The sequence below is a fragment of the Ammospiza caudacuta genome, chromosome 6, assembly GCF_027887145.1.
Source record: "Ammospiza caudacuta isolate bAmmCau1 chromosome 6, bAmmCau1.pri, whole genome shotgun sequence".
Classification (NCBI taxonomy): Eukaryota; Metazoa; Chordata; class Aves; order Passeriformes; family Passerellidae; genus Ammospiza; species Ammospiza caudacuta.
In genome coordinates this window covers 14,716,757-14,730,586 of record NC_080598.1, presented here as the reverse complement: position 1 = coordinate 14,730,586, position 13,830 = coordinate 14,716,757, and the positions used below count along the sequence as shown (strand labels likewise).

Here is a 13,830-nt window from a genome sequence, read left to right as displayed (position 1 = left end):
CCCCATTGGCAAGACCACCTGGCAAAGCACAAGCTGAATTAGACCACTTAATTTGATGTGGAATTGGGACTTGAACACTTTTTAAAGCAGGTTAAATTATCCAGGAGAAAAATCTTCAGGGTCACTTTCACTTCCCTGCAGCACTGTTGTTGGAACAGCTGGAATCAGGTGTTTGAGCCACTGTCTGCAGCAGCCTCCACCCCACTGCATTTGTGACACATCTACCACAGCTGGGACTTCCTCCAAAACCTTCATTATTACAGTTACTGTTCCACTTCCCCTGACATAAAACCTTGAAGGCAAAGCAAGTTCACTGCCTGCCCTTCTGAAACAAAGGTGAGAATATGAGCTGCAAACACACAGCTATGGATCCCAGGGCCAGTGAAATGAGTGTGGATGGAGTGCCATCCTTCCTCTGGGAAAGCTGAAGGATGTGCTTCAGAGGGAGGAGGGAAAAGACAAAGAAATAACCAGTCTAAAAGGCTCTGATTTTTTTTCCTGTTTGTCATCTAGGGAACCCATAGTTGCTTGTAAAAATCCCTTATCCCAATCCAAGGAGAACATTCTCCATTGAACATTCAACTGACTATAAAATTCCTCCTTCTGCAGACTTTAAAAAGGTGAGAGAGACAAAAAAAGAGAGTTAACCCTAATCTGTTAACCGTTAAAGGTCCTGTTGTCTTCCCATTTTCTTTCACTTCCCAAAATTCAAGAAAAGTAATGTTTCAAAAATCATAACACAAACAAACTCACTGTGAAAAGAAATAAATAAAAAAGAGGTCATTTTGCTAACTGGAAATTCAGTGTAAACTCTGCCTGATACAAATAATCGTTTATTCCTTTGATAGGTAAATTCTTGCAAGCCCTTCATGGCAAATGAAAATCTAGGAGTTAATAGATAGCCATTCATCATTTAAGCCCCAGCATTCATCTAGTTGATAACAAAACATGTTGCCACACACAGCCGGGAATCGTTTCAAATGCTGCAACAATGAATTTAAAGCACCACAGAGAAACAGCTGAGGCCATCTGCATTCCGTGATTGTAAGGTCAGGAAACCAAAAGCTTTTGTTTTTATTGTTCTGCTCCTGGTGCAAGGAAGGCGGGAAGAGGTGGGACAAGGAAGTGGCAGGACAGGGTAGGAGCAGAAGAAACTACCAAGAATCTAAAGCAGCTTTTAAAATAGTCCTCAGCTTGCATCTTTAAAAACATCCTAAAGATTTTTTTCCCTATAGCTTTTCCCTTTGTGCTCTTTTGTATGTAACACAGGAAGGCAGATGGACAATATAAAATACAATGTATTTTAATCAAGACTGTCTAGCAGAAATTTTCAATGGAATGGTCCTAAAACCAGAATTGTTTTACTAAACCACTTTTCTGCTCTAGCCCAAGCAAAAAGACTTACAGAAAGATATTTAGGTCTGTTTCCAACTAAACAGCAGCGGCAGGGCTCAGAATTTCAATGAAAGGCGTGTTCACAGGTCAGGGTCAGGAGGGACACACTATTTCCATTACACAATAGATCTGCAATATGTGCAACAGAAGACACTAAGAAAGGAAAAGGGTGGCTTACCTTCAGAATAGAACCAAATTCTTTTACATGTACTAAAAATGTGTAACAGAAGTGGAGACAAGCATATTTTAAGCATATTTAATATAGAAACCAGCCGTTCTCCTCATGCCCCCCCAGGACTGGCAGATCCAGCGGGACTCTTCAGGAAAGCCTGAGCACAGATCATTCCAAACAACTCTTCCCAACAACCATGGTCTCCTTTCACAGTGACACACCCCATCCACTCAAATGGCCCTACTTTTTGTGCTCCCACAGCCCTCTGGCTCTGAGGACTGATGAAAACACATCTGTGCAAAAAAATAAGCATCAAATCTTACTGAAGCACTTTTCCAGTCCTTCAACCAGGATATCACTGAGGTTTTGCACTGAAAAGGAAAAACGTATTTTACAAAACACATTAAGTCTTTCAGCAGGTTTCAAAACCATACAGAGGTCAGAAAAATACAGAAAGATCAGCAATGCAGTCATTTCAGTATACCAGCCCTGGCCAGTGTGCTTCACTTTAGTATCTAACCTTTGAAAGTAACCTGCCTTAACAAGGACTGCTCCCCTTCTGAATAAAACAAAATGTGTGCTGTAAGAAAGTCAGGTTGCTTGATAGGAGTGATTTCTAATCACAGAAAACTACTCAGATGTTGACAGTTTGGTCAAGGGATATGACAAACCCCAAAGCTTATCTCTGCTCTGGCTGGATCCTTCTTTATCATCTCTCCATCCATGCCTCCTGAGCTCTCTCCCTGTTACACATAAGCCTAGCAAGCTCACCTTTCTTGTCCAATTAAAAAAATTCATGTTTTGTTAACAAAAAAAACCCCTCATGTTTTCAAAGACCTGAGAACAGAAGTCTCAAGTCCAAGTTAACCACTCACAACTGTGTATCACCACTGTGGTCCAGGTCATAAACAAAGACCTCAGTAAGGACAGGAAACAGAGACCACAACACCTTACACTTGGATTGGTCTGCACTGCCATAAAATCTCTGCCAAAAGAATTCTGAGAAATGACCAAGATACTGGTAAACAGAAATTGTACCAGTCTTGAGCAAAACTTTTGAAGGAGTTACTTCACATTTCAATTTAAAAAGGAGCTTACTTGACATTTCCCAGATCCCACACATAAAAGAGACAGAAAGGACATGACAGCCTTATGCTGGCACCAACCTTGTTGACTTAAGGGACTTATGTTTTCCCCAATGCAACTCTCATGGCAGCTCAGTAGGACATTGCTGGGCTTGGGGGCCAAAATTAGGAAACAATAATTGGCAAGGCAGCTTGCTGAAAGTAGCAAGTTAAGGAGGAATAACAGGCAAGAAAAGCTCCTAAAAGTTTATGCTTGTACTGCAAAAAAGAAACTTTTTCAAACTCACCTGAAGCTATGTGAAAGATTATCTGTTTCTGTAAAAGCAACCTTTTTTCCTCACTCAGATACTGAAATGCTGCTTTCTCTGAAGAGGCTCCTTTTGCCTGCCATGTTGTCTCTAGATCACTTACCCATGAAATGAGATAGTTTCTTTCTCAAAATGCTTCAGTATCCATATGTAAATGACTCAGTACAGGTGTACACATGGTACCTGACTGTGGCTGATAAAAGAGCCAGTAAAAAAAACCCAAAAAAACTAAATAAATAAGCCAATATTCTACATTTCTACAGGAAAGTTTGCAACCAATGAGCTCTTGCCCATCAAACCGTAAGTGGAGTAGCATTTTCCTGGAAAGACTAAGAAACATGCCTTGAGCAGAAACACTCCAAGTAAATTCTACATCCTTCACCAGTTAGTGCTGGAATGCTTGATAATTTCTCTGTGCAATAATGTTTTAAGCCTCACAGGGATAGCATTCCAGCTCACTGCAAACTTGACTGCAAACCACAAATCTGAAATGGTTGTCAAGAAATTGAGAGAGTAATTAGTGCACAGTGTGCATCACTAAGTAATTGCTTCTGACACTGTCACTTCATGGGCATCATTTCTGCTACACGAGCCCTGCAGGTTAGTGGGAATTCAAAAGATAACTATGAGAAGTCATTACCAAGAACACTCAAGTAGGACTTTACTAAGTCAAAAGGTGGATAAAAAACAATTGTGGTGTTTTGAAACTTCAGAATCAATAATTTGAAGAATTGGGAAAAAAGTTATTATTTGCAAAATGGCAGTATTTCCCATCCAATTCACTTCAGAGCTCTTTGTGTAGCGTCTCTCTTGCAAAATAAACTGCAAAGATCCCCAAATATAACAGGAAAAAACAAACTAGCACCAAAAAAACCCTAATGGACAGAAAGCCAAATGAGCCCATCTTTGTAAGCCCTTAGTAAGCTAAAATTCCTATGCCTTTTTTTAAAATTCCTATGGCTTTTTTGAAAGCCATAGGAATTAAGCCTTTTAAAAGGCTTAAAAACAGACTTGTAAACCTTGGTTCTTCAGACAATGCTTTAACACCTTAAATTTATTCTCAAATCAAGAACTTGTAACCTTTCTCCTCCCCCACACATTGCCAAAGAGCCTTCCAAGTAAACCAAATTTATAACTGAATACAGAAAGGTTTTGAGGGGAGTATTCCATAAAGGACCCAGCTCAACTGACCCCACAACACAAATATGATAGAACAAGATTGGCATTACAGAAACATCCCCAGCAGCCTGTGGCTCCAAATGCAGCTCAGCAGAGTCCAGCTGCTCCCCCCTTACATCAGCTCTGCCTTTCTTTATCCACATATCAGCTACCCTGGCACGTCTGCCTCAGTTCCCAAAGAGACAAAAGACCTTTTTGGCACTCAAACACGGCAAACAGCTCCAGCTTCTTGGGAAAAGATAGAGGGGGTAGGGAAGAGTGGAATAAGCTATTATCTGGATTTAAACATCTCACATGTGCCTGTGTAAGCCCAGCCAAAAGCTGCTGCTATCTGCTGCCTGTCCACAGTGCCCTGAGTGAAACCAGGTGAGCTGTGAGCCTTGGGGAACTGCAGGGGCCTCCCACAGGGTGAGCACCTTGTCAGCAATCCCAGAGAGGCAAGGGAGCTGCAAACCTCCCCTCAGCCTCAGAATGAACCCCCAAGGGAACAGGCACCAGTGGCAACTGTGGGAAGCTTGCATGGATACCATCCACATGCACAAAGGGAGGAAGAGGGAGAAAAAAACCTACCAAAACCAAAACCCCACAATCACAGAACAATTCAGCCTTTGGTAAAATCAAGCAATAGTTCCCAGCAATGGAATTCACTTCTGCAGCAAGTGCTGGTGCCACCACCACAGCAAAGATAGAGGAATTTACTCACATGCTATTTTACAGTATTGCAGAAGGGCTCCACTGCAAACACCACAGCTGGCTCCAACCCCAAATGTCTTAATTCTGAGATTAAAATTCCTAACACAACAAACTACAAAACAGTCAAATGTCAATCAGAAAATTATATCTGCTAATTTAAACTGTTTGCATTTCTTCTTCCTCCTCTTTCCCTTTAGCCAGCCCTTACAAATACCTTTGCAGCAAAATAAAAGCCTGGAAGTATTTAAGTGTGTTTAACTTGGAAATGAACATGGGTGCTGATAACAGCCTTACTTCATGGACTTCCAGAATGGAAATAATTCCACTAAGCAATTTATTGGCTTACATATGTGGCCAATGCTTTCAATCATGTCATCACACACTTTTTTTTTTTTAAGTTTATATCAATACGGAATTCCATTAAAACAACCCCTAACAATGCACAAAGATGAGCTGTCATTTTAAATTTGAGGCCAACAAAATAGAAAAATAATGACACTTCAATTACAGACAGGGAAATGAGGTGAGACAACATTTCTGTTTTCCTGGTGAGGAGAAACACTCTCTGAGATTGTCAGAATAATTTTGAGTGGAGCTAGGTGAATACCATACACCAGGTATCATCTTCTTTTCACACACCAGCAGCAATCCAGTGGCTCCTGTGGCAACACAGAGATGCCTCACTCATAACCAGTCATGTTAATCTACTTAATCTACATGCAGAGATCTTGCCTCAACACCATTAAAAAGAAAATGCAAAAAAAAAAAAAAAAAGGTACAACAGAGGAAGAACCATTAAAATTGTATCAGATCATCATACAAGAGAGTGAAAGCAGACCTAACATGAATTCTGAAAAGGCTCTTGAAGGGTCTCTACAGGAAAGATATTTCCTGGACAAATGGGATTCACCTAACTCTGTTTTCATTCTTCTGTAAAGATGAAGCTCATGATCAGGTGGAAAAACTCAAAGCACCCTGATAAGGACTTGAGCAAAGGAACACAAGTTCACCTACCAAATAAAGTAATTTTTAGACCAAATCTTAAAAAACCAGTTCAAACTGGGAAGAAAGGCAGGGAAAAAAGTACAGGTAGCAGAGTAGTCATTGGGTTTACTCTTCTTTTTTTTTTAAAAAAAACCAGACCTATTATTAAATAATCGATCTTTTCTTCACAGATCATAGGCTTTTTTTTCTTTACACTATTTCTCCTTTGTAACATTGCTAGTTCTAAAATAACTGTTATCATCTTTACACAACATTCAAGACTACCAAGATATGTTCAGCAGAAGAATTTAATTAGAACATGGGTTCCAGATATTTAGATCTGAGTTCTGTATCTTGTAAAAGCAACCCCAAGACCACATTTCACATAAATGTAAGGCAATGGCAAGTTAATGCTCTGCTTTGCCACTCCATAATAAACAAACTCTGTTGACAAGTGATTGCTTGTAAAAATCCTTTTATTCCATGTTTTTTTCCATTAAAACCCCAACAGTTTCATATAGTGCAAGGCTTCCCACCATCATTCAGGTCACATCTGATTAACTCAACAGACAAAGGACTGCAGCTGAAAGATGAGCCTCAACTCCATTCTCATTACCTTTCCAGGGCACAATCACACAATCTGAATGAAGAAATCCTACCATAATGTTGCAGCATTACAATACATTACATTACATACAGTAGATTTTTGGTGATGTATTTCATCATCTCCAGATGACCAAGGGCCAGCAACGTGCCCTTGCTCCAAAGAAGGCCAATGGTACATGGGGTTTATTAGTCAAAAACATTTGCAGCGGGCTGAGGGAGGTGATCCTGCCCTGGAGGGGCCACAGCTGTGCCCAGCTCTGTGCCCCTTAGCACAGAGAGTGCAGCAAGGGGCCACAAACACGAATAAGGGACAGGAGCCAAGGCTGACAGAGCTGGCACTGTTCAGCCTGCAGAACAGAAAAGCTCAGGACACAATCTCAGCAATGTATATAAACATCTAACAGAAAGCGCAAAGGTGATGGAGACAGGCTGTATCCCATGCCAGAGCCAGAGGTAATGGGCACAAACCAAAACTAGGAGGTTCCATCAAACATCAGGACACAGCTTTTCACTGTGAGGGTAACTGAGCCCTGGCACAGGCTGCACAGGGAACGTGTGGAGTCCCCATTTCTGGTGATACCCAAAAATCACCTGGACATTGTCCCAGACCTGACAACTGCCAAAGGTCCCTTCCAACCTCAACTCTTCTGTGATTTGCTCTGTGAAGGAAATACACCTGTGACAGACCTCAGCAGTGTAATGAAAAATTCTGTCATCACTTCTGGTGTATCAACACCATCTGGAAACAGTAATGCACCGCAGTTCCTCTCTCTGTCACCCAGCTTAGCAGCTGACACTGGAGCTTAAGCTTCACCCAGTGCTGGGGTTTTGTTTTGTTTTACCATCACCTAGCAAATATCTTCTGTGTCCTTTAAGAGGTCACCCACTGGGAACACAATTACCAAAATAAGAAAGGACGCCCAGAATTGAATTTAGGGATAAAAAAGCCCTAGCGATAGAGACTCTTTAACCCGTGCTAACGACAAGTCCTAAATACAGGATTTTTCATTACATTTAAAGAAAACAAACACATTTATATATCCTGTGCCTCTCCAACCAGCCAGCCAACTTTTTCAGGAAAAAGCCTTACAGCTGTGCTGTTCAGTAAGCTTCCAGCATACAAAGGGAAAACGCCATCAGAGGTGTCTCTTCAAACAAAGTAATTCGACCGAGCACCAATTCCTGAGCTTATGCCTCATTTCCAAGCCTGAAGCCAACGCTGTAGCACCCACATTAGGGCCGAACACCTGAACTGCGCGGCTCGGTGAGCCCGCCGAGAACAAAGTGTGCGGGCAGCATCGCCGGGGCCGCGCAGCGCGGCGGGCTCCGTGCGGGGAGGGAGGGAGGGAAGGAGGGAGGGATGACATCATGCGGGGCCGCTCCGGAGCCCTGCCGCAGGAGAGCCCCGGGGGACACAGAGGGACACGCCGCGTCCGGCCCCACAGGGACCCGCAGGAGAGCCCGCACGGACCCGCCGTGCCCGGCCCCACAGGGACCCGCAGGAGAGCCCGCACGGACCCGCTGTGCCCGGCCCCACAGGGACCCGCAGGAGAGCCCGCACGGACCCGCCGTGCCCGGCCCCACAGGGACCCGCAGGAGAGCCCGCACGGACCCGCCGTGCCCGGCCCCACAGGGACCCGCCATGCCCGGCCCTGAGGGGACCCACCGGGACCCGCCGTGCCCGGCCCCGGTCCAACAATGGGCACTCACGGAGCCAATTGTCTCAACAGGACGAGGATTCAGAAGCTGTTTTGCAGCGCAGAAATCAGAGGGAGGGGGGGAAAAGAACCAGCGCACAATGACCCTTTCATTGAAACAAGAAAGGCTCGCAGGAAGTACAGAGTGTTTCCAAGCCTTATCCGAAAGCCGCTGAAATATAGCAGAGGCCTCTCCATTTTTATCAGTGGACACTGGAGGAGGCTATAGCCCAAGACACAGTTTGAAAGCATTATCAGTCACACTATAATGCATTATTAATAACACAACAAACTCAAGAAAACACACCCGAATTCCACCTAGCCCTTATGCTGTGACATTATTGGAAATTTTCCCCACCTTCTTTTAAAATCTTTTCTCAAATCATGCAAAAATCTGTCTCCCCCATAAATACAAACCTCTTCTCCCCCCAGCCGCACACCTCGTCACAGGTAACACCATGGTGGAACAGCAGAGACCAGGATACAGCACACACTACAGTTCTACATTCCATAGATAGAGTCCTTGACCAGGAGAGCAAATACAGAAAGAACAGCACACTCCAGCTTTCAGACCTGCACACTCTGACAGGCTATTTTAAAAAAGGCACTTATACCTTCCAGTTTACTATTAGATAGCTGGCCCAAAGTAATGCACTGTTGGTTTTAAATTGAATTATGTGCAGAGAATTATTCATGTGCCTATCAAGAGCAGAGAGCATTACTGAGTGTGCCTCGCACCACATTACACAAATAGATTTGTACTAAATTAATCACAAAATTAACATCTTTCTAATTGTTTTTGATCTATAACCTTCGTTCATTTTCCATTTAATTAAAAGAAACCCTCACATATCTCTCAATGAAAGCATTGCATTTTGTTCTCTTGGATTTCTTAAATCAAACTGATACTGTAATTTGCAGTGCCATTGCAGAGCACACTGTTATGCTGTACTCACTCCTCAAGCCTCAAACTGTAGCCTACAGTCACTTTAACATTAGACAAACAAGAATTCTCTTAGGGAAGGGTACTGCTCAGCACTAGGGACAGGTGAGAAATTTTGTTTGAAGTCATTAAACAAAAAAAAGAGTTTCTATAATAGGCAAAGTTTAGAGGAGCTCACTCAATGCAAGAAGTCAGTTCTAATAACACAAATTCCACTCTACCAGGAACAAGCATTTATTTACTGAAGGACAGCTTAAATGCATCAATATGTTAAAAAAAAAAAAAAGAAAAAAAAAACTTACAAAAGCAAATTAGTAAAAAACCGAGGCAGGGGGTGAGAGAATGTACTACCGGTCAATTTCAGAGCCCAGATACACAGAATCAGTGCTGATGTTAGGTCAGGTTTTCACCACCACATTCCTTCACCTTTCTTAACTGTTAGATATGCTAAGCCAAACTCCGATTTAACTGAGGCCAGACTGAAACTGAAGAGAGGTGCTGCTGAAACACAATTTAATTATTTTTAACCTTAAAAACACTGCTTTGACACAGTGGTGTGGTTTAGATGGATACGGTTTAGTTGCGGTGTGAACATTCTCACCTAACAGCAGAGTAATCACTTCCTAATCCGACTTCTTTTCGGATACTCCTGCAAGAGAATTCTTATTCTGGGCTACGAATAAAAGGCAACACGGAACACGCAAAAGGTTTTCGCTCTCTCCCAAACCCGACTCGTTCAGGGTGCCCGTGTGTCTCAAGCGCCCGGCTGAAGTTGGTACGCGCAGGGAGCGCAGGACATCGCCGCTGGGGCTCGGACCGCCTAAAGCCAGGGCAGCGCTCAGGGCGCGCTCTGCCCAGCCCGTCCAACGGCGCTGCCCGGCCGGCTTCGGGGCAGCTCGGCCACTCGTACCGAGCCCGGTCCGCGCCCGGCCGGCCGCTCCGCATGCCCGGGGAGCCGCAGAGCCCGGGGCTCCCAGCGGGGCACGGGCAACCACGGCAGCGCCCGGGGCTGCGGGGCAGGGAGGTACCGGTGCGGGCAGGGCAGGTACCGGTGCGGGCAGCGCGGCCGGACCCCGCCGCCCCTGCGCCCAGCGCCTCCGGCCACTCACCGGAGAGCTCGTCCGGCTCCAGCCCGGTCTCGGTGTCCAGCCCGCAGATGACGAAGTAGTCGGCGAAGCGGCCGGGTGCCGAGGAGCCGCCGCCGCCGCCGCTCATGCTGCAGGGCGAGGGGCGCGCGGGGCTCAGCGGGAGCGGGGCCGGGCGGCGGGGCCGGGATCTCCGGCTGCGCCCGCCGCCTCCATGGCGGCGCGGGGCGGGCGGCGCCGCGCGGCATTCTGGGAACGGCCCCCGCCGCTCGCGGGGGGGGGCGGCCCGGTCGCGCGCCGCAACGCCGCGTCTGCGCCCTGCGCGCGGGGGTGACGTCATGCTGCTGGTGCCGGCGCTGCCGCTCGCTGCTGCCGGGGCCGCCTGAGGGGGCCGCCATGGCGGGCGGTCACAGCCGTGCCCCCGGGGAGCCGCGGGAAGGGCTCTGCTCCCTCCGCAGGCACAGGATCAGGGGATGGGCCGGGCTGGAAGGGACCAGAGCCTTGAACTGCCTGCTCAGGCAGGGTCACATGGCACAGGAGTCTGTCCTGACCGTTCTTGGGTATCTCCAGTGAGGGAGACCCCACACGCTCTCTGGGCAGCCCGTTCAGTGCTCGGTCACTGCGCAATAAAGAGGTTCTTCCTCACATTCAGTTGGAACCTCTGTTTCTTCCTTTGCCCCTTGTCACTTTGCTTGGCACCACTTAGCAGAGCCTGATCCATCCTCTATCACCTCCACATTGATGAGGTCCCTTCCCAGTCCTTTCTTCTCAAAGCTGAACAGAATCACAGAATCAATTAGGCTGGAAAAGCTCTCTGAGGTCGAGTCCAACCTGCTGTGTCCAGGCCCAGTTCCCTCAGGTTCTCCTCACAGGAGAGCTGCTGCAGCGCCTTGATCAGTTCTGCAGCTCTGCTGGCTCCCTGTCCCTGGCACTGAGGAGCCCAGAACCAGACACAGAGCCAGGAGGGCCCTGCCAGGGCTGCTTCCCCAGAGCAGGATCAGTGCTGGTGCTCTGGAAGCGCCTCTGGGCTCCTGTCCTCCTGTCACCTCCACCTTCCTGTCCCCACAGCCTCGGTGGCTGGCCTGGCTCCACAGCTTTGAGAAGCAGCTGCCTGTGCAGGGAAATGCTTTAGGGATTGTTTGGCTCTAAGGTTGTTTTCTTTTTCATATTTGGATTAACATCACTCAGATCTCTGTTAACAGCTGGGCTTTCACAGAGTGAAATCCACTCTCCCCTCTGGCTCAGTGTGGAAAGGAGAACAAGCCCTGGGGAAGGATGACCCAGCAGAGCTGCAGAGAGACAAGTGACACAAACCCATGTTCTGCCCTGAGAGTGCTTTTTTCCTCTGGCTATAGAGGCAACTGGGATGGCCTTGCCAACCTAAAATTAGACCTATAAGCAGTTCCCCTTCCTCTCCTCTCTCAGTTCTCTATTTGTGGCATTTACATCAGAGTCCTTCCATATCTTGTAGGGCTTAGAAGAGGAGAAATTAAAACTTTGCAGTCTTTAATGATTATTATCCAGGACCAACCAAGTAGTTAAGGTTGCATCCATAATGCTGAATTGATCAGACACCAATCTAACTTAAAACACTGCTAAGCATAGGAAACTTCACCTATTTGAGTTTCCATTGCCAGGACAGACCAAACTGTCTGTAGGGAGTAGAAGCAGCAGGACATGTAAGAAGACTTCACTGCCAGTGGTTTACAACCTTTTGCAGTACAACAACTAAACTCTTAGGCCACTGTGCCCAGTGAATTGAGGACAGCTGGACATCCTCTGGGAACCAGGAAAAACTCCTAGGATAGCACTGGTGTTATCAGTGTTCACCTGATTAAGACTGTATGGCCTTAGAGAATGGGTTAGCAGTGGAGGAAAGCATTGCTGAGGTTTGACTGAAAGGTCAGTTTTAAAGCACCATTTAACTTGGGAGAAAGATTTCAATAGAGATGGCAGGGTAGGAACAATATTAGAGTGGAGGGTTTGAGTTTACTCTACAAAAAGCACAGTTAGATTGTGTTGAGCCTGCCTGGTGGTGTGTGGAAGGCACAACAGAGAACAGAAATAGCTAAATCTGGTTGCTCTTACTCTACTGTGTTCTCTAGCCACTTTTTGCACATTTGTCTTCTCAATCTGCTTTCAGTGTGGCAAAGGACAATGTATTCAGCACGTGGTGAACCTCTTTTAAGTAAGTCTGAACTGTAGTTTAACCCTTAAGACAAAATCCATAGCCTGAGGGTCTCTTCTGACACTAGCAGGAAATTCTAGGGAAACAGCTCAGATATTGGCAGGGGCTTTTTGTCAAATAAAGAGTAAAAGGGAGAAATAAAAAGTTGTTCATGCACCTCACCTGTTCCAGAAATAACCAAGAATTTTGTAAATAATCGGTAAATAAAGTTAGATGGGCCACTAAGTAAACAGAGGTTTACCAGAGATACTGTTGAGCTGCAGTATTTAAATGCACACATACCTTGCTATGCAACAGGGTAAGGAACAGGAAATATTTTTTTAAAAGAGAGTCTCAGACTAAGAAACTCAGATTTGCTTTGAATTGCTATGAGAAATGGACAAGATGGGTAGAACTCTGTGAACCAGAACCAACAAAATGTTAACCCAAATTTTTGCTGTTTTGTCAGATAAATTCTCTGCATTCCAGGACAACTGGCAGGGTAGTCCCTCTCAAATCTGTGCCTCCAGCAGATGAACCTGAAAAGTTAGAGCTTTTTCCTCCCCAATTATTTAATTTCTGAAATACTCTTGCCTAGTCATCACACCAAAGAACATCTGTGACATCTACTTCAAAGGCCAGTAGCTTTAATCTGTCAGTCATCCTGACCAATGTTCCCATGACAGGAAACACCAAAATATGGCAATTCTGTCAGGAGACTTTGCAAATGGCTTACATGTCCTTGAGTAAAACAACACTAGACAACATTATGAATTCTTGAAAGGGATCTTTATGATGTTGAGAAAATCTGTGGAACTGCGAATTCTGTGGAAACTAGGATTCTTTAGCCAGAGAATCAGAAACACATATTAGTAAATAGGAAGAGATTTAAAAGATTAATTGTCTTTGGCAAGACCATCAATGTTGATTCAGCTGAGGTTTTCTATGGCAAAGACTTGTATTTTCAAGCTCTGACCTTTAAAATAGTCTTTGAAATAGTGAAGAACAGGACTTGATACAAAGATGTCTTGAGTATTCTTCATACTACCTAATTCAGATTTACTTTGCCAACAATCCCAGTCATGATTTTTGGAAGAGTTTATTTACTAAGCAATAGGAAAACACAACAGCAAATTACAGTTCCATTCAACATTGCTCAGAGAATTGAAGAAGTCTGCAATGGGGTATTTCTCTTTTTTCTGGGCAGCTGTTTCCCAAGATAAGCTAAGCTTTGAAAAGTAACAGAGCTCAGGGCACAAATTGCTCCAGTTGTCAGGGTGCTGATTGTATGTGATGTCTTCTAATGACTCTGATTAAGATATTTACCCTGGATTCTTTAAGAAAACAAAAATCCAATCAGTGACTCTTATAATTAAAGCAATCCTCTCCAGTCTGCAAAACCAGACACTTGAACCTGGCTGCAACTCATTGACCAGGTATTTGGTGTGACATCTACATGGCAGACTTGTGGAATAGAGCCTGCACACGGGACCACCTAACACACAGATCCTCACAC

At 45.2% G+C, this 13,830-nt stretch overlaps 1 protein-coding gene across 2 annotated transcripts in view; it reads right to left on the bottom strand.

The window, feature by feature from the left end:
• The window catches only part of DENND5A (DENN domain containing 5A), a 64,339-nt gene extending 53,967 nt beyond the window's left edge, over positions 1 to 10,372 (bottom strand). Inside the window, exon 1 of one of the 2 annotated variants that reach the window (XM_058806481.1) lies at positions 10,172 to 10,372. In XM_058806481.1, the coding sequence (XP_058662464.1) occupies positions 10,172 to 10,277 (106 nt within the window). In that variant the 5' untranslated portion in view covers positions 10,278 to 10,372. The remainder of the gene's footprint in view (positions 1 to 10,171) is intronic. The other variant, XM_058806483.1, reaches the window with a different exon arrangement.
• Between the last annotated feature and the right edge of the window lie 3,458 nt (positions 10,373 to 13,830).